General features: G+C 44.8%; 1 protein-coding gene across 4 annotated transcripts in view; it reads right to left on the bottom strand.

The window, feature by feature from the left end:
• Positions 1–270: 270 nt before the first annotated feature.
• LOC128099140 (chromatin remodeling regulator CECR2) overlaps positions 271–22,080 on the bottom strand; it is a 114,558-nt gene continuing 92,748 nt past the window's right edge. For 2 of the 4 annotated variants that reach the window (XM_052720841.1, XM_052720845.1), the window contains 11 exons: positions 21,149–21,302; positions 19,297–19,426; positions 17,626–17,663; positions 17,448–17,539; positions 16,430–16,556; positions 14,793–15,181; positions 13,353–13,478; positions 12,318–13,161; positions 8,018–9,434; positions 5,821–5,932; positions 271–5,022 (listed from right to left, as the gene is read on the bottom strand). In XM_052720841.1, the coding sequence (XP_052576801.1) occupies positions 5,017–5,022; positions 5,821–5,932; positions 8,018–9,434; positions 12,318–13,161; positions 13,353–13,478; positions 14,793–15,181; positions 16,430–16,556; positions 17,448–17,539; positions 17,626–17,663; positions 19,297–19,426; positions 21,149–21,302 (3,435 nt within the window). In that variant the 3' untranslated portion in view covers positions 271–5,016. The remainder of the gene's footprint in view (positions 5,023–5,820; positions 5,933–8,017; positions 9,435–12,317; positions 13,162–13,352; positions 13,479–14,792; positions 15,182–16,429; positions 16,557–17,447; positions 17,540–17,625; positions 17,664–19,296; positions 19,427–21,148; positions 21,303–22,080) is intronic. The other 2 variants (XM_052720844.1, XM_052720842.1) reach the window with 2 other exon arrangements.

Here is a 22,080-nt window from a genome sequence, read left to right as displayed (position 1 = left end):
GTAGCTGGGGTGAGGGTAAAGGCCTGAAGTGGGCACCCATGGGTTTTCTCCCGGCCATGGTTAAGACTGCAGCCAGTTTTATTACTGTCTAGGCACTTGGTAGATTGCATGCACCATTGTGAAAATTCTTGGCATCTAATTGAGATTAAAGTGGATGCTTTCAGGTGGTGGCACTGTAACCTAGCTCAAACCTCTGTTGAAATAGGAAGTCTGCCCTAAGGATAAAGGTGACACATGAATACACAGCAGGCACACACATCAAAGCCTTGCTAATTTAACAATGTACTTTATACAAAATAACCAGTTCATATGGAAATAAATCTACAGATCTCCAAAGATCCAAAAAGCTTTTTAAAAAGTTCTTCCAAAAAATTATCCAACACACAATATCCAACTAACTATTGAGGTAATTGTCGCTCTCAGTGAAACAGGGAACCAGCAGACCATGACAAAATATATACAATATAAAAATAAATACATTCCCTTTCCAGTACTGGCCAGGACAGTTCATAGGGCATTCACTTTCGTAGCAGGAAACAAATGTCTTACACTGTGTACAGACTGGAGGAGCGTGGCCGGGGCCCCAGGAGCTGTCCACAAGTCAAATGACAAGTACCCCTGCTTAAAGAAATCAAGGGGCCAAAGCAGCTACAGAATGAGGTGGAGCGATAAATTACTCAATAGCCATACAGCTGTCCCCTCTGAACCCCAAGGGGAGAGGATGAGACGAGAACAGCCAATTTAAGCCTAGACAGTAGAAGGCTCAATGTCCCACTTCACCCAGAGAGTATGTTTAACCCAAGACTAACAGAGAGGGATCAAGAGCAAAGCTTGTGTCAACCAGTGAGTAGGGATGCAGCCTATCTTCTCAATGGGAAGGCCTACCTCAGGTCCTGAGGCTAGAGTCCAGTGCACTGAACAAAAAAAAGGTAGGCCAGTGCCTTCTCACCACCAAGTCCTAATCACATTCATCATTCATACTTCTTAGGGGGTTTGTTCTTTTGGATAGGGTCTCACTACATCGATTTGGCTGGCCTGGAGCTAGACCAAGCAGGCCTTGAACTCCAGAAATCTGCCTGCCTCTGCCTGCTGGGATTAAAGGCCTGAACCACCATGCTTGGCTCACATTTATACTAAATCAGTGCTGTAAATTCATGGGGGTGGGGGGAGAATGCCTCTGCACAATACACCCAAATGCTAAGTGTCTTTACCATAGCTGTTGACAAGAGGGACCCGCATTCCAGAAACCCTCAGAACTGAACACTCACTGATACACAGAAGGGAACTTTACAGCAGGCTTAAGTATATAAGGAATCTGGCCAAGAAGTGAACTTAAAGAATTCTAGAAGACCAAATGAGGTTATCCGAAACAGGTGAGGATTTTGACACTTGTCCTTGGGTTTAGGACTTTACATTAAGACTTCCCATGGAATTTCAAGTATGTGTGTGTGTGTGTGTGTGTGTGTGTGTGTGTGTTACTAGGGACTGAAGATAGGGCCTGATGCGTGCTGCATAAAGCTCTAACACTGAGCTGTACCACACCCTTCTTTTCTCTTTTGAGACAGTGTCTTACTAAGCTGCCCAGGCAAGCTTGAACTTGTGATCCTCCTGCCCCCCAGCTTTTCCAGAGCTGGGGTTACAGACCCATAGCACCAAACCTGCCTTAGGTCTGTTTTACTCTGTAGTTCTAGGGATTGAACACAGGGCCCTGCACATGCTATGCAAGTGTTCTACTACAGACCTACATCCCCAGCCACTCAAATTAAGTTTTAAGAGCACTATATCATTTACAGATTTGAACATTCATTAAAAGAAAAAAGGTTGACCAAGCGCTATGACTTGAGGCCTTGCTGGTGGCAGACTTGGTGGGAACTGCACTGGGATGGCTGTGTGTTCAAGGCTGAAGTTAACATGCACACCCTCTTATGCCAGGAGGACATACATTCCAACCACACAGCAAGTAAACACCACTGGACAAGAACACCAGATGTTCAGTCAGGAGGAAGCTAGAGTAACTGACATTTAAAGTTTAAATTGGATTGAGCTGAGGGGTGGAGACTACACGTTTTCCATCGACAGTTTAATATAACTAGCATGAGGTTTACCTTTTGAGAGCAGCTGGCCTGGGGCCTGGGCTCAGCTTGAACTACCACAGGCTCAGTCAGGTGTACTACCAGAAGACCCAAAACCAATCTTGCTCAGAAGGCAGAGTGGCTGTCCTTTTATTTTTAAGATGGAATGGAAAGTTACATAAACAAGAACCCTGCATATTTTCTCCTATTCTTTACATTCTTATAAACAAGGAGTTTTAGCCAATAGCTCCTGCTAATTGTTTTTTTTAAACAGATTTCACAGCAGGGCTGGGGTTGGGGGACAAACACATACACCCTAAACCTTCTAAGAGGCTCTACTTTTCTTTCTCAATCTTGTTTCTTTTAGGCCCTACAGTTTCGAAGTTATGACTAAGTTTGATAAAAGGAAGTCTACCACTAAATCAAAGAGTGCTTCCAATCATGCACAGCTATGTCACTGGGGACCATGGAGAGTCGGCATACTGACAAGGTCACAGTGACCAACGGATACAGGTCCTAGTCCAAGGTGGAATTTTAAGTCACCCTTACGTACTACATTCCAGCTATTAATCTCACATAACCCCGGTTCCTACTGCAGACTGTAAATGAGGTTTTCTGCATCTGGAAGAGAAGCTCCGGAAGAAGAAAGGCGCAAACAAAAGCTGTGGTCTGCAGGAGTGGGCCAGGGGCTCACAGGAGTGCAGCACTGTGTCCTGGCTGCTCCAGGGGACCTTGCACTTCCAAGATAAAAGTTGGGGCCAGACCAGAGGAGGAACGTACAGGACGAGGTCCTGTAAGTACTAGGCACCACCAAATTCTCAGTGTTAGAACTTAACGCAGTAGTTCAGTTTTCTGTTTCATGTCCTCCCTAAACCCAGGGGTAAAGGACCTCACCAATCCCTTGCTCCCCAATATCGTTCACAGCGTTTCTTTAGACCCAGGAACAGAGGTGAGGTGGAAGCAGAGTGCACTCAGCTTAGTGACCGGAGGCCTGATGGCTGTAGCATCCCTTGTGAGAAGTGACAGGCCTGTGCTACAGTGGCAGACACAGAACGGCAGTCCTAAGACTAGGCTGGCTTTTATTAACAGCAGCCAAGAGCCACCTAACAGATCGGACTTCTTTACTCTTCTAATTCTAAGCTGGACCATGTGGGTGTTAGGCTTCTGATTCAGTTGATTTGGAAACACAAATTAAAACAAGGTTGTTGGAAAGAAAATTGCCTGTCTGTATGTGCCATACTTGGGAGACACTGCATGGGTCAGCACCACCAGCAGGTTAGTAAGCCGTCATTTCCATCATTTGTGAGCAGGTGTCTATGGTCCAATTATCTCTACAACGTGGATGTTTCCAATTTCTTTCCCTTCCCGCCTCACATATTTGGAAGACTATTCTGCAATTACTGAGGATGCTGGGACTGGAGGGAAACCTCCCATTGACCCCTCCCACACCTAAACTTCTAATCTAGATTGGATTGGTATTTTATGGAGATCTCTACTACCCCAAAGCATACTGTAAGATTATATTCTTTTACAGAGATTTGCAACTCCAGGGCCAGGGCAGTTCCCTTGGTTTATTCTGTGTGGGATATTAAAAAATTTGAACATAGGTCCTAACTTTGGTGATATCTCAGCTAAAATAAAATACAGAGGGCTAAAGCAGGGGGAAATCCAGTGTAATTCACTTCTAAATCCATAATAATGTAATTTAATACTGTAAAATTGTTTCCTAACACAGACACAACAAATAATTTCCAAGAACTAGCCCTTGACAGCTACTTTAAATCAATATGACTGAGTCTACTATGATTCTCTAAACTGATAAAAACTATACATACTGAAATAGTCCTAAATTCAAATGTAAATCTATAGGATATATTTTCCTTCTTCAAACCTGTGCAATTTCTTTATTGAGACTAACATATATAACAAACCTGAGTAGTCACTTTCACAGAACACAGATGTGTGCTAGAAAGCGTTGTTGAGGCCTTCTAGACAGGCCTAACAGGCCCATGAAGAGGCCACTTTATCTTCTAATAAGTAAAACACTCTAGAGAGCCCAAACTCCTGGTTTACAACTATCTGGTAGAGTTGGTAGAAAATCAGGAAGGGACGTGCTTTCCCGAATCCAGAACTTGGGCCACCAGAGTGAGAGCAGCCTGTCCTCTGGCTGAAACACCCAGTAGGCCACAAGACAGCACCTGCCACCAAACTGAGAATGAACGCTGAGAAGGACAGATGCAGTGAGTTGTCTCCGAGGCTGGCTGGAAAACACATTAGTGACATACACAAGCTGAGACCTTTCAGGTCTCTTTTCCAAGCTCCACAAGCATTCAGTGTGACCTGACTATACATAGACAGAGACTACTCCAGTACTGTGTGCCAGCCATAGCTGGGAAGGACTCCCAGATCCTCCATGTGCCCACCTGCTGACTGTCCCACTCTATATACAATACATTCACCCAAAAAAAAAAAAAAAAAAAAAAAAAAAGAAAAAGGCAACATGAAAATTCTGTAAACTGGACCCAGCTGCAAAAACATTAATACTACAAGTAGTCCCTTCCCCAAATATATACCTGAGATTAGCTGCTCATGAAAGTTTAAAAGCACCACTCCATCCTTACATGTACCCTCCACCCAAGGTTAAAGTGATTTTTCCCTGAACAAGAGTCTTGAGATTTGGAGAAGCCAGCAAGAACTCCAGGTCCCCTTGCTCTTGCTAAGTTTGTCAGCTGTGCAGGTGATCCCAGCAACAGGCCTGTGTCAGCCATCTAGAGTGTGCATCTGCAGGCCAGGAGTTCAAGCTCGGAGGATGCTAGGCTTCACAGAAGAGCTGGAACAGGATGGCAGCGCAGAGGCGCACAGCAGTCATTCCTCCAAATCCTCCAAGGCCTGTATGTCTTCATGTGCAGCTGTCCATTTCCTTGGGGGTTATTTCCTCCTTGGACTAGCTCTGAAAGTAACAATATTAAATTACATCAATTGGCTAGCAATGACTGAGTATGTCAAAAAAAACACACAGGCTTGCTTATACTGCTAATTGACCCCCAGAAGCTTGCCTGAGTCCTTGACCTCCTCCTATGTGGACCAGGGCCTGGGTGCTTGGGGGAGGGGAGAGAGGATAAATTAAAAATACTCAGCGTAGTTGTGCATTTGTAAACCTAGCACTTGGGAGGTATAGGCAAGACAACCAGAAGTTTAAGGGCATGTAAGTGAATTTGCCTCAAAAACAAACAAAAACTACCAACTAAAAACTTTCCTCTTCCCCCCCAATGTGTAACTCAAGGGAGAGCACTCAGCTAGGAATCATGATCCCCTGGGCTGGACTCTCCAGCATCATAAAAACCCATGAACATAAAACTATTCAGTCCCTAATAAAACCAAACAATAACCCCTATTCTCAGAATAATGAGGTCAGGTACAGGTTGAAGTTCATTAACTATCTATAACTCGCTCTGTAGACCAGGTTGGCCTCAAACTCAAAGATCTGTCTGCCCCTGGCTCCCAAGTGCTGGGTTAAAGGCATGGGCCACCACACACCACTGAAATAAAAAACTTTTTAAGCTTAGATATAACAATAAAAGAAAAGTCACATTCTGCAGCATTTTGGGCTTCATAGTAAAGTCTATGCAAATATCCCAACATCTAGAACCTGAAATCTGAAGTACCCTGGGGCTCAAGTTACCCATTCTGCATTTATTCCTTACACCTGCAAGAGCTAGGAAATGCTCTAGTTTTTAGTACTTCTTACCTGATCCAGAGGAAGTGTGGGGGGCTTATGTGGTGGCAACTGTTCCGGTGATGCTGCAGGTGCCGGGGTCTTTGGGAATAAGGACTGTGACTGGATTGGATGCATGTGCATTCTACAGCCAGAAGAAAGGAACAGTTAAGTGTTAATGAGGACCAACTAGGAGAACAGATACTTGAGCTACAAAGACACTGCTGTAATTAGCCAGCTGGTAAATTTGGAATTATCAATACTGGGACAGAATGGAATAACATGCTTCCTGGGGTGATGCAGCAAGTACCCAAGCCAAGTACACTACAGGCTAAATACAGAGGCCAATGAACCAAATCCAACATTGGGAACACTCTTTGGAGAACAAGACAAAGATATTAAAGATTTGTACAGAGATTAAACATAACGAAATGAAATAAAGACTGAGCCTAGACTGGATAGTGATGTGTAAGTGACCACCACGCTTCTCCCTTGGTGTGGTACTTCCACTCTGAGACTGTGCTGCAGGGCTCAGGTGATACATGCTAAGGTATTTATGGCTGCAATGTAAACTCCGGTGGATTAAGGAAAAGGCAAAGAAAAACATCAAAACACAAGCAGTTACTCAGAGATGTACAGGATCAGTAGGCAGAGGGCTGGTGCACTGGGAGGCAGCGACTGGTGGACCTCGGAGTTCTAAGGCCACAGTTATACACTAAGACTCTGCCTCAAAAACAAAAACAAGCTGGGGTGGCGGCACACTCCTTTATTCTCAGCTTCTGGGAGGCAGAGGCAATCGGACCTTTGTGAGTTCAGAGGCCACATGGTCTACACTGAGAGTTCCAGACAGCCAGAGCTACATAGAGGAATGCTGTCTGAAAAACCAAAGACCCCTCAACATAAAAACAAACGAAACAACAACTATATTGCCCGCCCACCAACTAGTAGGCAAAATGTGAAATATCAGAGTGAGTGACTGTGGCACACACCTGTAAATCCCAGCACCAGAGAGGCTGAGACAAGAAGACTGAGTTTCAGGCCAGACCAAGTTGCTGGCAAAATCCTGTCTCAACCAAGCACACAAAAACAATCACAAGAGTAAAAAATGAGGAGAGCTTTCGATGTTAAGATGGGATGGCAGTGGCAGGGTCACACCAGCTTTTAAACGGAATGGTATTAGACAAAGTTTCTCTGTGTAGCTTTGGAACCTGTCCTGAACTTGCTTTGGAGACCAGGCTGTCCTCAAATTCACAGAGACCAGGCTGTCCTCAAATTCACAGCGATCCGCCTGCCTCTGCCTCCTGAGTGCTGGGATTAAAGGTGTGTGCCACCACTGCCGCCACCACCACCCAGCTCTGTATAGGTTTCTTAGAGTTCAGGACTGGCTCCAACGCTACAGAGAAATCCTGTCTCAAAAAAAACCCCCAAACTAACTAACTAACTAGAGGAAAGAAAAGAGAGAAAGGCACCACCACCAATCCATTTGCTGACAAAGTCTCACGAGACCATCATTTGACGTGTTTCACTTTTTTAAACTCAACAGTCAGGAGGAGGGATGCGGTAAGAAGCGACTTTAAGCACACATACTCAGGCTTAAGGCAGACCCTCTTTACCCTGGTCAGGGTCAGGTCAACTAGGCAGCAATGCTGACCACTCTGCCCAAGGCATTTCAAACTGCAGTTACTTTATTTTATTTTCCGGAGCGGAGAACCGAACCCAGGGCCTTACGCTTGCTAGACAAGCACTCTACCAGAGCTAAATCCCCAACCCCATCAAACTGTAGTTATTAAGTGTGCAATATCAACACCTTCCCTGACAGGCCAGGCATGATGGCACACACCTGTAATCCCAGTTCTTAGGAGGCTGAAGCAGGATGGTTCCTGAGAGTTTGAGACTCGCATGGGCTACAGTGTGAGCCCTTATTTCAAAAACACCTCGCCGACTCCCGCCCCGCCACCCCTCGGAAAGCTTTTATATTTTTAAAAATAACAATACAATCTAATAATTTAAATACTAATTCACAGGGAATGTCTGGAGTTAGTTACCTACCACCACAAACAAAAAACAGTGCAAATGCTGATTCATCTTCACCAGGGGAAGAAAACGGCAAAGACAAAACTATGATCTAATCTCCTAAGTCGTAATTCACATCTGTTTCTTGGTCTTGGACAATTATCTTAATTCTTAAAGCCACTGTTACTTTTCTCAGAGAAACATAACGCAACCTTACCCTGATGGTCTGTGCACTTCTTGGAAAGGGCCTCTTATTCCGCTTCCAGTGCCAGCCTGCTCCATCACTGCAGCCTGAAAGTGACCTATGCCCTCTTCCTGACAGCGGTAGAGGGGGCCCTCTGGAGAGAGGCCATTCGGCTGGGTGGCCACCGGATGGGGAGGTGGATGCGCAGCTACAGGAGATGGGTATGCCCTGGGTTGAAAGTGACTGGCTGGACGCTGAGGGGTATAAGGAGACCCTGTCTGCAGCATCACACTGTGGGGTGGGAAAGCAGGTGAGCCAAAAGTCACTCCTGAGCTCAGAGGTGGAGGTGGAGCTCCATAAAGATAGTCATTTGTAGACAGTGAGCTCTGCCGCTTGGTAGCTGCATTATGGTTGTCCAGATCCAGAAATTCTTTGGGACTCTCTGGCCTCTCCACAGATTCATCCAGCTTTTCTTCCTCTGGACCAGGATTCTGTCCATCAGATGGGACAACTTTAGCAGCCACTGCATCCATTTGAGTTGGAGAAGTTAAGGCAGCATTAAGTGTCTCACAGCCTTGCAGACTAGACAAGGCATTCTTATCTGAGAAGAGAGGGCGTGGGGGGTGACTCCCTGGGGCTTCACTTGGGCTTCTCTGCGAAGGGAGAGATCTCTGCCAATCAGAAAAGCCCTGTGGACATGTGTAATAAGGAGTCCGCTGATAGGGGTGGTATGAGGGCTGAGAAGATGCCTGGTAGGCATACCTCATTCCCTGCTGGGGGCGGTATTGGGGAAAGAGTCCAGGATGGGGACTGTTAGGCTGGAAGCCCCTGGGAGAGAAGGGCTGAGGATGTGATCCTGGGGACTTTCCTCCCATCATAGGGCCCAAGCCTTGCAGACCTGGATTCATATGGTAATGTGTAGCTGAATTAGAGTATTCTAGGCCAGGCATGTACAAGGGAGAAAACTGATTTATAGTGCCTGTCATCAAATTGGGGTCTGCGGAAGGAGGTGTAGTCGCATTCTGTCCTGCACCTGGCATGGTTTCCTGCAATGTTTTACCCCTGGGGCAGAGTGGCTTTTCTGAACCACTGCCACCAAGGCCCTTCCCTTCTGACCTACAAGGAGATGTTTCATCAACAACCCCATTTTCAGGTAGAGGCCCTCTGTCTGCCACCATAGAGAGGTCTCTCAAACAACCCTGCACAGTTGGGCTGGTGTAGCTACTGTCCAAAGGCCAGGAGTTCTTGCTCTTCGATGCTTTGTAAGTGTCTGGAGTTTCTGAAGCATCACTTTTGAGTTCCGAGCCCTCTGCTTCCCTTTCTTGTGGTGAACTTTGCCTGGTACAGTTGGCTTGCAGGGGAGGTGTCTGGTGAGGTAGCTGTTTGAGGTACACCCCCTCTGAAGCACAAACGCTTGCTGTTTTCTCTTCAAGCCTAGGCAAAGGCTCTGCTGGGAAGGGAGAAGAACAAAACAGTATATCAGTTGTTGAACTGACAACATCAATGGATGGAGTAATGGAAAAAAACATGACAAGCACATGAGCAGGGTCAAGGCTGAGATGACATTCGGCAATTTCAACCTCAGCTAGAGATTGTGATACAGCGAGTCTCTGAAAGTTGTCATGGTATTGGGGGGTCTGCACACCTCCTTTTGTGGGCAGAACACAGCACAGCTAAGCTACCAAACAATGCATATGTCTTGGCTTCTGTGTTGTCAACACTCAGACTAGAAAGATGCCAAGAGATTTAAGTCTGAGTTACAGAGCTAGTATCAATTTCACATTGAATTTTTATCACCTTCCATAGAAGTTCAAGTGACTCCATTCCCCAGCCAAGTATTAAACAGAATCACGTAATTATATACTGGACATACAAGTAAGCAGGAAAAGATTCTTTTCTCTCCTAAAGTTTTATCTTTCTGGCCTTTAAACAGTGTTACTACTGAGAAACTGCTTCAACCTTCACTAGAATTCACTGTTCTTCATTGTTATCTATTCGAGACAGATGGAAATAATCAGACATGGAAAACATTTCATAATGAGGGTCAGCAATTAAGAACACAATGCTGAGGCTGGAAAGATGGTTCAGGGTAAGAGGGCTTACTGTCTCTGCAGAGGATCTGGATTCAGTTCCCAGTACCCAGACGGCAACCTGTTAACTTTTGCGCCAAGTAATCTGATGCCCTCTTTTGGCCTCTATAGGCTCCTGTACATACACGGAGCACATAGAGTGACAAAGGCTCACAACTTACACATAAACTACACAAAGAACACGCTGTTGCTCTCCCTGTACAGGCTCAAACCCAGCTCTAACATATTCTCAACAGCAACTGTAAACAAATAGTGAGCGGAGGCTTAAGGACATGCAGGGCTGCCAGTCTGCTAGATTTTCTGAATTATTCAGAAATTATTCAGAAAAGTTTAACTTTTTCTTCTTTTTTTTTTAAACTTTATTTATTATGTATACAGGGTTCTGTCTGCATGTATGCCTGCAGGCTAGAAAAGGGCGCCAGATCTCATTACAGATGGTTGTGAGCCACCATGTGGTTGCTGGGAATTGAACTCAGGACCTCTGAAAGAACAGCCAGTGCTCTTAACCACTGAGCCATCTCTCCAACCCCAAGAGAATTTAATGCTTTTTTTTAAAAAAAGATTTGTTTATTCATTTATTCATTTATTTATTTATTATACAGTGTTCTGTCCGCATGTGTCCTTGCAGGCCAGAAGAGGGCACCAGATCTCACTACAGGTGGTTATGAGCCACCATATGGTTGCTGGGACCTTTGGAAGGACCTCTGGAAGAACAGCCAGTGCTCTTAACTGCCCAGCCATCTCTCCAGCCCCCTTTCTTCTTCTTTTTAAAGACAGGGTTTCTTAGCCGGGAGGTGGTGGCACATGCCTTTAATCCCAGCACTCAGGAGGCAGAGGCAGGCAGATTTCTGTGAGTTTAAGACCAGTGTGGTCTACAGATCGAGTTCCAGGACAGGCTCCAAAGCTACACAGAGAAACCCTGCCTTGAAAAAACAAACACCCAAACCAAACAAACAAAAAGACAGGGTTTCGCCGGGCGGTGATGGCACACACCTTTAATCCCAGCACTCAGGAGGCAGAGGCAGGCAGATCTTTGTGAGTTCGAGGCCAGCCTGGACTACAGAGCGAGATCCAGGAAAGGCACAAAACTACATAGAGAAACCCTGTCTCAAAAACCAAAAAAAAAAAAAAAAAAAAAAAAAAGGACAGGGTTTCTCTGTGTATCAGCCGACCCTAATTGTCCTGGAACTCACAGGGATCCTCCACCTGCCTCTGCCTCTTGAGTGCTGGGATTAATGGTGTACATGGCGTGTGTGTGTGTGTGTGTGTGTGTGTGTGTGTGTGTGTGTGTGTGTGTGTGTGTGTGTGTGTGTGTGTGTCCCGCTCTTCTCTTTTCTAAGCAAGCTTTTCTTAATACCCCTCTCTCCCCAATATTTAGGGGTTCCTTACTCTTTCTCTAAAGCTTCCCTCCCTGCTGAACTGCTGCTTGTTGCCATGTGTCTGATTTCCATGCCAACTTAAATGACATGGGGTTTTCCTTCTCTCCTCCATTCTCATTTGGGCAGCAGCTGAGGTTTTAAAGCTAGGCTGCTATATGGGTTTTCTTTTAAACTATAAAATTATCCTTAAACTCCAAACAAAACACCTCACACAGAGACACACACACAGAGACTACTGGGCCTGTGGTGGTGCAGGCCTGTGATCCCAGCACTCGGAGATGGAGGTATGAGGGCACCAGGAGTTTGAAGTACAGAAAGAGATCAGACTAGGGCAACCAGGATGGCTTGTCCAGGAAGGGCACCTCTGCCAAGCCTGAGGACGTGAGTGCGGCCATGGACTCACAGTAGGAGAAAACTAACTCCCTATAAGATCCCCCCCAATTAAAAACAAACTACTGGTAATAGCTTGTGCAAAGGCTTGTTCTAATTAAATGGCTTAAATAAAGAAGTTCCAAAAAGAGGCTGGGTATGGTAGCGCACACCTTTGATTCCAACACTGGGAGACAGAGCCAGGGGGATCTCTGTGAGTTTGAAGCCAGCCTACAAGCCTACAAAGTTCCAAGACAGCCAGAGTCAGATTCTGTCTCACAAAAGTTCCTAAGGAGTGTCTGTCTCACATATAAGTGCCTTTTGGTTATATAATCATTAACTATGCTCTTGATACCTCTAGACCTAAAGGGCTTCAATAATCTCGAACTTGAGTAGTTTATGGGAGGGGCTTGGTATCACTTCATATGTATCTTCATATTCTGTATGAAAAGATTACTCATGAATTGATACGCGAGCAAAGACATTGTAGAATACCTCGGTCATTCTCAGGCTCCTGTGTCTCACTGATATCCTGTGTGCTCCCAGGGTTGTCCAAAGCAGGCTTGGGGACTGACACACACACTGATGCTGAATGAGCTGCCTGTGGAAAGGGACCAGGTAACTGGGGAGGAGTGGGCTGGCGGGGGTGGTAAGGCACACCCGGGGGACAGACTCGGGAGGAGAGCTGCTGCATGGCGATCATTTCAGGACTGTCCATCATGGATTCCCCTCCTTGCACTGCCCGGAGGGGCTGGGAGGGTCCTCCAAACAGAGGACTTGGTGCTGGAGCTGGAGGTGGCTGCAACCGATGTCCAGCAGACTTACAGGCTGGTTGCATATACCCCGAGGAAGGAACTCCATGAGGTAGAAAGCTTGACTGTTTAGTCCACTGGTTTGGTGGGATAGGTGGTCTCATCACTCGGGCATCCATCACATGACCAAGGGTAGGAGGGTGGTGAGAGGGTCCTGGCCCCAGGTGGGGCTTCTCATCTGGCCCCAAACGTCCTGAGTTCGTAGCACCATGGTTCCCATTCCAGACAGCAGGGTGTACTCGATTCAGGTACTTGTATGAATGATAAATGTGACTGGGAGGAATTTCTGAGCTTTCAGGGAAGTCTGGAGGTCGGGCTGGAGTCCCACCATGCCTAGAAGGAATAAATCCTGCCTGGAAAGGAGCTGGTGGATAGATGTTTCCATCTTGACTGGGACAACTCATCTGCCCAAGCTGCAGGGAGGGGAGCTGGGATCCCATACTGGAAAGGTGTGTTAGACCCCCGCACATCTTTTCCTTAGGAGCACTGAGCCGGGTTCCTCGGTGGTTACTTATTCCCACTGGAGCCTGGCAATAAAAAAGGTAAGAAGCAGCATTAATAACCACACTCACAGAACAAGAAAGAACTGGAAAGACACTTCACCTATTGCGACCGATTTTTTTAGTAGAGAAGAGGTTGAATTACATTTAAAGTAAGGAGAGACTCTCTCAATCATGCCTGCAAAACTTTCCCAGCTGTCTTTTTGCAGACTGCTTACCTGTATAGCAAAGGGTGGGTGCTGCAAGGAATCTCCTGGGGACACCTCTGGGACTCGAGAGGAGCCATATAAGTTGGTGGGATCTGATCCTTGAAGAGAGCCAAATGTTCCTGGTGCTGCTGGCCTCTGAAGGCAATGAATAAAGCAGAAATGCGGATGAGGAAAGAGAGTCATCACGGAAAGCAGGGGTTTCCTAAGGACTCATACTGATGCAACCCTGTCGCCACGAATAGCCCTAATCTCAAAGCAGCTTCTCTTTCCAGGAAAAAGACTGCCTTTCTCTTATCTTAAAAAAAAAAAAAAAGAAAGAAAGAAAATCACCTTCCCCACCACAAATAGAGCCATTTTAAGCATTTTGGGTCCAATCACATCCTAGAATAGTAATTTATTTATACATTTTTGAGACAGGGTTTCATGAAGCCAGGCTGGTCTCAAACCTGCTGCGTAGCAGAGGATAACCTTGAACTTCTGGTCCTCCGGTCTCCATCTCTTAAGTGCTGGAAAGACCCTTCACCTAGTGGGACAGACTTTGCAGTAGAGAAGAGGTTGAGTAAGTTTAATGGGGTAAGAGCCCTAGCTTGGTGCACACGGTACAGGTTGGGACCACCACACCCATTATTATGCTGTCCTGGGGATCAATCACAAGACCTCATCCATGCTAGGCAAGTACTCTACAAACTGAGCTACAGGCCTAGTTCCTTATAAAGAAATCTCAATGTTTCAGACATAATATGTAGCCTATATACGCGCTTCTGTGCTTTATGTCTTCTGCTTTTCTTTTTGAGACTGGGGTCTCACTATGTGACCCAAGGCTGGTCTCAAACTCAGCCTTCCAGAGTAGCCAGGAATACTGTAAGAACCATAACATCAGGCCTTTCTGATCCTAAGTTTTGCCCACTTTGAGAATACATGATTCAAAGGACTAAGAGAGAAGAGGGTCTAAATGATCATGGGAGATAGAGTATGTATGAGAAAAACCATCTCATTTGTGAAGTAGACAGGACCACCAGTAGTTCCAAGGCCAGCCTCAGCCTCTATTACAGCAGCCAAGTCTGAAGCCATCTTTTGCTAAAAGAGACCCCATCTCCAAGATCAAAACCAAAATAACCCATCTATGGCAGTGGTTCTCAACTTGTGTGTTGCGACCCAGAGGGTGTCGAACAACCCTTTCACAAGGGCTCACATACCAGATATCCTGTCTATCAGATGTTTACATTATGACTTTTAACAGAAGGAAAATTATAGTTATGAAGCAGCAATGAAAATAATTTTATGGCTGGGGGTCACCACAACATGAGGAACTGTATTAAAGGATTGCAGCATTAGGAAGGTTAGGAACCACTGCTCTAGGGTTATCTGAAGACCATACAGTTACTAGCTCTCAGATTCCTACATAGACTGGCTTGGAGACAATGCTAGAGGAGGTGAGTTTTTTCTTACCATCTGGTTTAGAAGGGGTGCCTGGTTAGGCACTCTGCTACAGTGCAGGGGGTGGGAAAAGCCTTGGCCATTTGATGTGCCCACCTCTGAAGGGAGCTGTATAGAACTGTTACTCTGATCATCCCCTGAGGAGGCAGCTCGGCGTGCAGGGGGCAGTGATTTTCCTCCATTCTCCACTGGTGGCTGCTTCCTGCTGGGCCCTTCTGAGTCTCTAGAGCGGGTCCAAACATGGCTTCCACTACTTCGACCAGCCCGACTCCTTCTTTTTTCCCGTTTTTCATCCTCTCTGATCCAAAATTCTTCATCTGTGTCTCCATCTTCACCAGGAAAATGCTTTGTCATGGCCCGATGAAAACAGCGCTCTAAATTATCAGACATCTTGGTATACTCTAGAAGGAAGACATGAGGACTGATATCCAGGTACACATTTTACTAGACATGGAAGACAATTATTGACAGTTAAATAAGGAAAGCTACTGTGCTAAAGCCTGATTTTAATTTACCTCTGGAGAATATTACACTGTAGAACTACAGACACAAGATAAAGATCTGGTTTCTTTTTAAGTATTCTGCTCAAGGCTGAATGTCTGTGACATAAAGGTGACTCGAGTATATTACCTTAAACTAGTAAAAATTTAATTCTTTTAAAGCTAAGTTACCCAAACTACTGAGGATTATAATTAAAACTGCTTTGTTTTTTAGGCTACAATATTTGTGTTGATACATGAATCGTCCTGAGTTTCAGGATCATTAGAAAGATATGATGTGGCCAGACAGTGGTGGCGTACGCCTTTAATCCCAGCACTCGGGAGGCAGAGGCAGGCAGATCTCTGTGAGTTCCAGGCCAGCCTGGGCTACAGAGTGAGTTCCAGGCCAGCCTGGGCTACAGAGTGAGTTCCAGGACAGGCACCAAAGCTACATGGAGAAACATGGTCTCAAAACAAAACAACAAAAAAAGAAAGTTATGATGCCATTTTTCAAAACTCTTTAAGACCAGGGATGCTACTCAGTGGTAGAGTGCTTGCTGAGCATTCAGGAAGCATTAGATTCCATCTCCTGTGCAAACCAAATAGCTTGAGTTCAATCTTGTCTGTAGCAAAGAGGCCCAGGACAGCCTAGACCAGACCTCTGCTAGACTGTTTGTCCAGAGGCTAGACCGTGTTTCCTGGGGCACTGTTGGCACAGCTGGAACAACCAACCCATGGCCTTTAGTATATATTCTGTTTGTAGTCCTAAGGCAAAATATACACCAGCAGGGTGGCACACCCGAGGTTCTAACACTTTGCAATCAAAAGTTCAAGGAAGAGGTGGAGAGGTGCCTCAGAGGTTAAGAGCACTCGTTACTCTCACAAAGGACCTGGGTTTGGTTCCCAGCACCCATATGGTGGATTACAACCATTCATAACTCCATTTCTAGAGGATCTAGCACCCTATTCTAACCTCCGTGGGTACCAGACACACATGTGGTGAACATTAAAAAACACTCATGCACACTTAAAAAAAATCCAAGGTAAGCTTGGGCTACAGAGACTATCTGAAAACAGAAAACAAGAGTGAAGTCAGAAGGAAGGTGTGCGTGTCTAGAGAGCATGTCACCCCCACTGTAACATCAGCGCAAAAGACACTCGTCCACCTACCACTGCTGTCTCCATTGTATTTCCGACAATTCCTGAACATGGTCTTCATGTCATTTACAAATTCCTCCTTGGTACAATATAAACCTCCATTTAATTTCTTCTCCATGCTTGAAATATCCATGGGGATCTACAATAGGACATATATCACTTTAATTAAAACACGCTATAAAGGACAGTGACTTTAATCTCAGCACTACAAGTCAGGAGGAAGAACTGACACAAGTTTGAGGATAGTCTGTGCTACATACTGAGTTTCAGGCCAGTCTTGGTAACAAACAGAGCAAAGCCTTGTCTCAAAACAAGACAAAACCAAAAAGCTACTCACCATCCCTAAATCAGTTTCTAGGAGAAAAAGGAATCCTGGCATTTTAACTTCTCAAAAACTTGATAGAGCTGAGAGTAATGGCACACACCTTTAATCCCACCACTCAGGAGGCAGAGGCAGGCCAATCTTTCTGAGTTTGAGGTCAGTCTGGTCTACATATCGAGACTAGCCGAGGAGACATGGTACCCTGTCTTAAAATAAAACCAAACCAAACTTAACAAAGTTAAGTTAAAAAACTTAACAAAGTTAAAAATTGTGTGTTTGTGTCCTCCCATTCAGCAGTCCTGATTTTAAAGAGGACATAAAAGCAAGAGAAAAATAAACAAACACCCAATAATGTTACAGTTTGTATATGAACTGACTTCACAGATCCTTGAGTTTGAATAGCTGGTCTTCCAGCTAGTGGTCTGCTTTATGAGGCTGTGGAACCTTTTGGAGTTGAGTCTACTTGGAGGGAGTGGGCCACTGTGGGCTGGGTCTTATGAGTTATACCCTGTGCCAGTTCAGGCCCTAAGTTCTGGTTGGCCACCAAGATGTGAACAAGCTCCTAGTACTGAAGCCAGAGCTGCCTGCTACCATGGACTCTACCCTTTGAACTGTGAGCCAAAACAGGCACTTGGTCACTATGATAGAAAAATGATTAATATAAAACCCAAGTAAGAAACACATGCTTAAGTACAATTTCAAAGATACCTTAATAATCTGGTAATAGTTGGGGGCATAAGATTCATCCACAGGTTCCAAGAAGGGCCAGGAATCCTTGTGAGCCTTTACCACATCTAGAACTGAAAGCCAAAGAAGAGAACATAACTGACACATTCCCATGAAAAGATATTCATCAGAAATACAACAGCTGAGAACAGTAACTAACCTTTATACATGGCAGTGAAATCGTCATCCAGCTCAAAGCTGTGAAGCACAAGACAAGACATTAGTTAGCCTGACCACGGAGCAGACTGAGCCGAGTGGTATCTACGCCCTTGAGGTAAGCCCAACCCTGACCCACGCACTGGGACAACCCGAGGATGGCAATGGTGACGGGAGGGAAAGGAGGACAATCAGACCCCGTCTATAAAGTGAAGAGTTGGCCTAGGTGATTCACAACTCTATTATGACTTGTAATCCCGTCTATAAAGTGAGGAAGAGTTGGCCTAGGTGATTCACAACTCTATTATGACTTGTAATCACTAACCAGGGTGTTTATTTACTTATTTTTATAAAGACAGAGTATCATTATATAGTCCAGGCTGACTCAAATTCCACATTCTGTGGTGATATTGTATTCCCCGAAATATTGTGCACTCTAATAAACTTATCTGGGGTCAGAGAACAGAACAGCCACAATATTAAACATAAAGGTTAGGCAGTGGTAGCACACACCTTTAATCCTAGCATTCCAGAGACAGAGATCTACCTGGATCTCTGTGAGTTCAAAGTCACACTGGAAACAGCCAGGTGTGGTAACAAGAGTCTTTAATCCCAGGAAGTGATGGCAGGAAGCAGAAAGGTATTTAAGGCGTGAGGATGAGGAACTAGAGCTGGTTAAGCTTTTAGGCTTTTGAGCAACAGTTCAGCTGAGATTCATTCTGGATGAGGACTGAGAGGCTTCTAGTCTGAGGAAACAGGATCAGCTGAGGAATTGGCAAGGTGAGGTGGCTGTGGCTTGTTCTGCTTCTCTGATCTTCCAGCATTCACCCCAATACCTGGTTCCAGGTTTGTTTTTATTAATAAGACCATTTAAGATTCGTGCTACAAGAAAGATTCCGCCACAGCTTCTACAGAAATGTGCTACCATGCCTGACTGGAAGTAACTGTTTCATTTTCTTTTTCAATTTTTTGAGACAAACCCTAGCTGTCCTGGAATGCCCTATCTAGGCCAGGTTGGCCAGGAACTCAGCCTCCTGAGTGCTGAAATTAAAGTGTACGCCACCACACCCAGCACTATGTTTTTTTAACATTAAAATGGTGAGTCCACGGCCTCCTACATAGGCCTGTTACAAGAAATAAATGAGAAGTACTTTTCTAAAACTAAGAATTGTATTTTATTTGTTGTTTTTGAGACAAGGTTTCTTTCTGTGTGACAGCCCTGGCTGTCCTTGACCTCTGCCTCCCGAGAGCTGAGACTAACGGTGTGCACCACCAGTCACACCTGTGTAGGTGCACTCAGAACCCCCTGGAGCTAAAGGTGTGCACCACCAGTCACACCAGTGTAGGTGTACTCAGAACCCCCTGGAGCTAAAGGCACTTAGGAGTTGCCACATGGGTGCTGGGAATCAAACTGCAGCAACCCTAAAAGACTAGCAAGAGAAATCTTAAAGAGCCATCTTGAGAAATGCTTTTAAAAAATTACACTTATTTATTGTGTGTGTGCATCATGGCCCATGTGTAGGGGTCAAAGGACAACTGTAATGATCAGTTTTCTCCCTCTACCAGGTGGGCCCCAGGGATCCAACTCAGGTCATCAGGCTCAGCAGCAAGGGCTTTCAGGGAGAAGTGCCCACTAGTGTGGCCAGCTGCAATGCTGCTGTTAGTAAATACTCACAGGTCCTTGGTCTTCTTTTCTTCTCTCATAGGAGAATTTGCGTCCAAATGGGAAAGTTCTGGGGGTAGCTCCTTGCCTTGAGCCAGCAACCATGCTCGCTCTTCCCTGAGCTTTCTCCTCTTAGCTCGATCTATACCCAAGACACAAACACAGTCCACGTGAGCATTTGCACTTGCTGCTCCCTGGTCTTCTGTGAGCCCACCTTAGTTACACAGAGGGCAAGCTCATTTATTTTATTTAAGTGCCACATCAGACAGAATCTGTGGTAATTCCAGTTAAATGTCACTTTAATCATTAAACTCTTTTTGCTTTGTTTTTTTGAGACAGGGTTTCATGTAACAGATTAGCCTCAAACTTGCTACAAGACTTGAACTCTTGATTCTCCTGTCTGATTCTTCCAAGTGCTAGGATCACACGAATCCACTTTCTTCTTTTAAGCACTCAATACAATATTTATTTATAATTTCCACAAAAGGAATAACCTACTTGTTCATTACCATATACCTAGAACAATGCCTTGCACAGAATGGGTCCATAAAAAATGTCACTTTGAAGAAGTGTCTCAGCTGGGTGTGGTTATTCACACCTATAATCAGAGTGCATGGCAGGCTGAGGCAGTAGGGTTACTGCAAATTCTCGGTTAACCTGGGCCACATAATGACACTATGTCAGAGGAGGAGGGAGGGAGGAAAGAAGAGAGGGAGAAACAGAGAGAGAGACACACACAAAGAGAACTATCTTGTAACATAAGTACTGTAATCTTAAAAAAAAAGGTCTTAAGGAGAGGGAGAGAGAAAGGGAGAATAACAGAGAGAGAAAACTATTGGTATACATTAAAACAGGTTCAGCTGGTAAATACTACTGCTATTTAAGAAGGCAACTAAAGTTGTTATCCTTAACTTTTAATATAGACAAGCACTTGAAAGACAAGGCAGGTGGATCTCTGTGAATCCAAGGCCAGTCTGGTCTACATTATGATGTCCATACCAGCTATGGCTACGGAGAGACCCTGTCTCAAACAAATTAAAGGGAAAACAAACAAACAAACAAACAAATAAATGCGGGTGGTGGTGGCCCATGCCTTTAATCCCAGCACTTGGGAGGCAGAGCCAGGTGATCTCTGTGAGTTCGAGGCCAGCCTGGTCTCCAAAGCTAGTTCCAGGAAAGGCGCAAAGCTACACAGAGAAACCCTGCCTCGAAAAACCAAATAAATAAATAAATCTATTGACAAAAGAAAAATCTTACTATACCAAGGCTGGAGTCTGAGTCTAAGCAAACTACCTGGCACTAGTAAGATTAATGACAACATTCTAACATGCCATATTTAAGAAAAATCTGGGATAGAGATGTAGTTCAGTTGATAGACTGCTTGCTTAGCATGTAGAGAAGTCCTGGGCACACAGTACCACATAATCTGGGAGTGGTGCTGCCCATCTGTAATTTTAGCACTTTGTAATTTTAGCAACTTTAGCAGTTGTTCAAAATGAGTTCAATGTCAGCCTGAGCTACATGCAACCCTGTCAAAAACAATAAAACACCCAAACAAAAACCTTTCTTAAGCACCTATGAAAGCAGTTGCCAATGTCTTAGTACCTTTTTAAAATGATATATAAGTGTGTGTAGGACACAGCAGAAATCTACATAAAAAGCAAGGTTCTCAGAAGCATACTGAGAAAGACAACTACAAGTGGCTTTGGACAGGATGTAAAGGGAGCAAGACTAAATTCAGATGAATAAACATAACAGAATACAATTACAAGACATCAAACAGAAAGTCCAAAACAGCTGAGATAAAGGATAATCTGGCCTTGACTGCCAAGTGGATTGCTCTCAGCCTGGAGCCTCTACGTACCTTCCACTGCCTTGACCTTTTCCTCCAGTTCCCGCTTCCTCTCCTCTTTCAGCATCTGCTCCTGCTCCTTCTTCTGCACCGCCAGCAGGAGCTGCCGCTCCTCCTCCTCCTCCTTGCGCTTCTGTTTCTCTATCTTGGTGAGCATGGGAGTCTCCTGTAAGGAGCCAACAAGTGCACAGAGGTCAGAAGACTACACAGAGCAGTTCTTCCCTGAGTTAAGAGCTAGTTTACTGAACTCAACAGATACTAGTAGTCACAGGATTTAGACCTCAAATACAGGCTTCTTTTATTATGCGTGAAATGTGTGTATTGATGTATAAAAATACACAAATATTAAAATATAATGGGAGGTATATACCAGAACCATAGCACTGAGGATTATGAGTTTGAGGCTAACCCAGTTTAAAGACCCTTTCCTCTCAGGAGGCAGAGGCAGGCGGATCTCTGTGAGTTCAAGACCAGCCTGGCCTATAAATTGAGTTCTAGGACAGCCAGGACTACACAGAGGGACCCTGTCTTGAAGAAAAACCAAAACCAAAACCAAATCAACAACACTCTCTCAGAAAACTAAACATGACGTGCACAATGGTGCACATCTACCACCATCATTCCAGCCCCACTAGAGTGTGTGAGTGTGTGTGCACATTCATGACAAACTGCAGCAAGTGACACTTGTTTGAACAGCTAACTTAACAGATAGAGGACGTAAGAACCTTCTACAGCCAGTTCTCTCAAGTTTTACACTGTAGAAAATGCTTGAGTAGTTCTGTGTGGGAACAAAGATGACTGCAAATGGTTATTTACAGTAGTTACATTAGCACTTCAACTGCTTTTGATTAAATTCTTTCTTCATTTCCTCTCGTATGTTTTTTTAAATAAATAATCTATTTACTTTTATTTCATGTGCATTAGTGTTTTGCCTGCATGTATGT

This window comes from Peromyscus californicus, unplaced genomic scaffold, assembly GCF_007827085.1.
Source record: "Peromyscus californicus insignis strain IS unplaced genomic scaffold, ASM782708v3 Scaffold_6__1_contigs__length_162567912, whole genome shotgun sequence".
Lineage (NCBI taxonomy): Eukaryota > Metazoa > Chordata > Mammalia > Rodentia > Cricetidae > Peromyscus > Peromyscus californicus.
The sequence above is the reverse complement of the archived record's forward strand: the minus strand, read 5'-3'. Positions and strand labels throughout refer to the sequence as shown.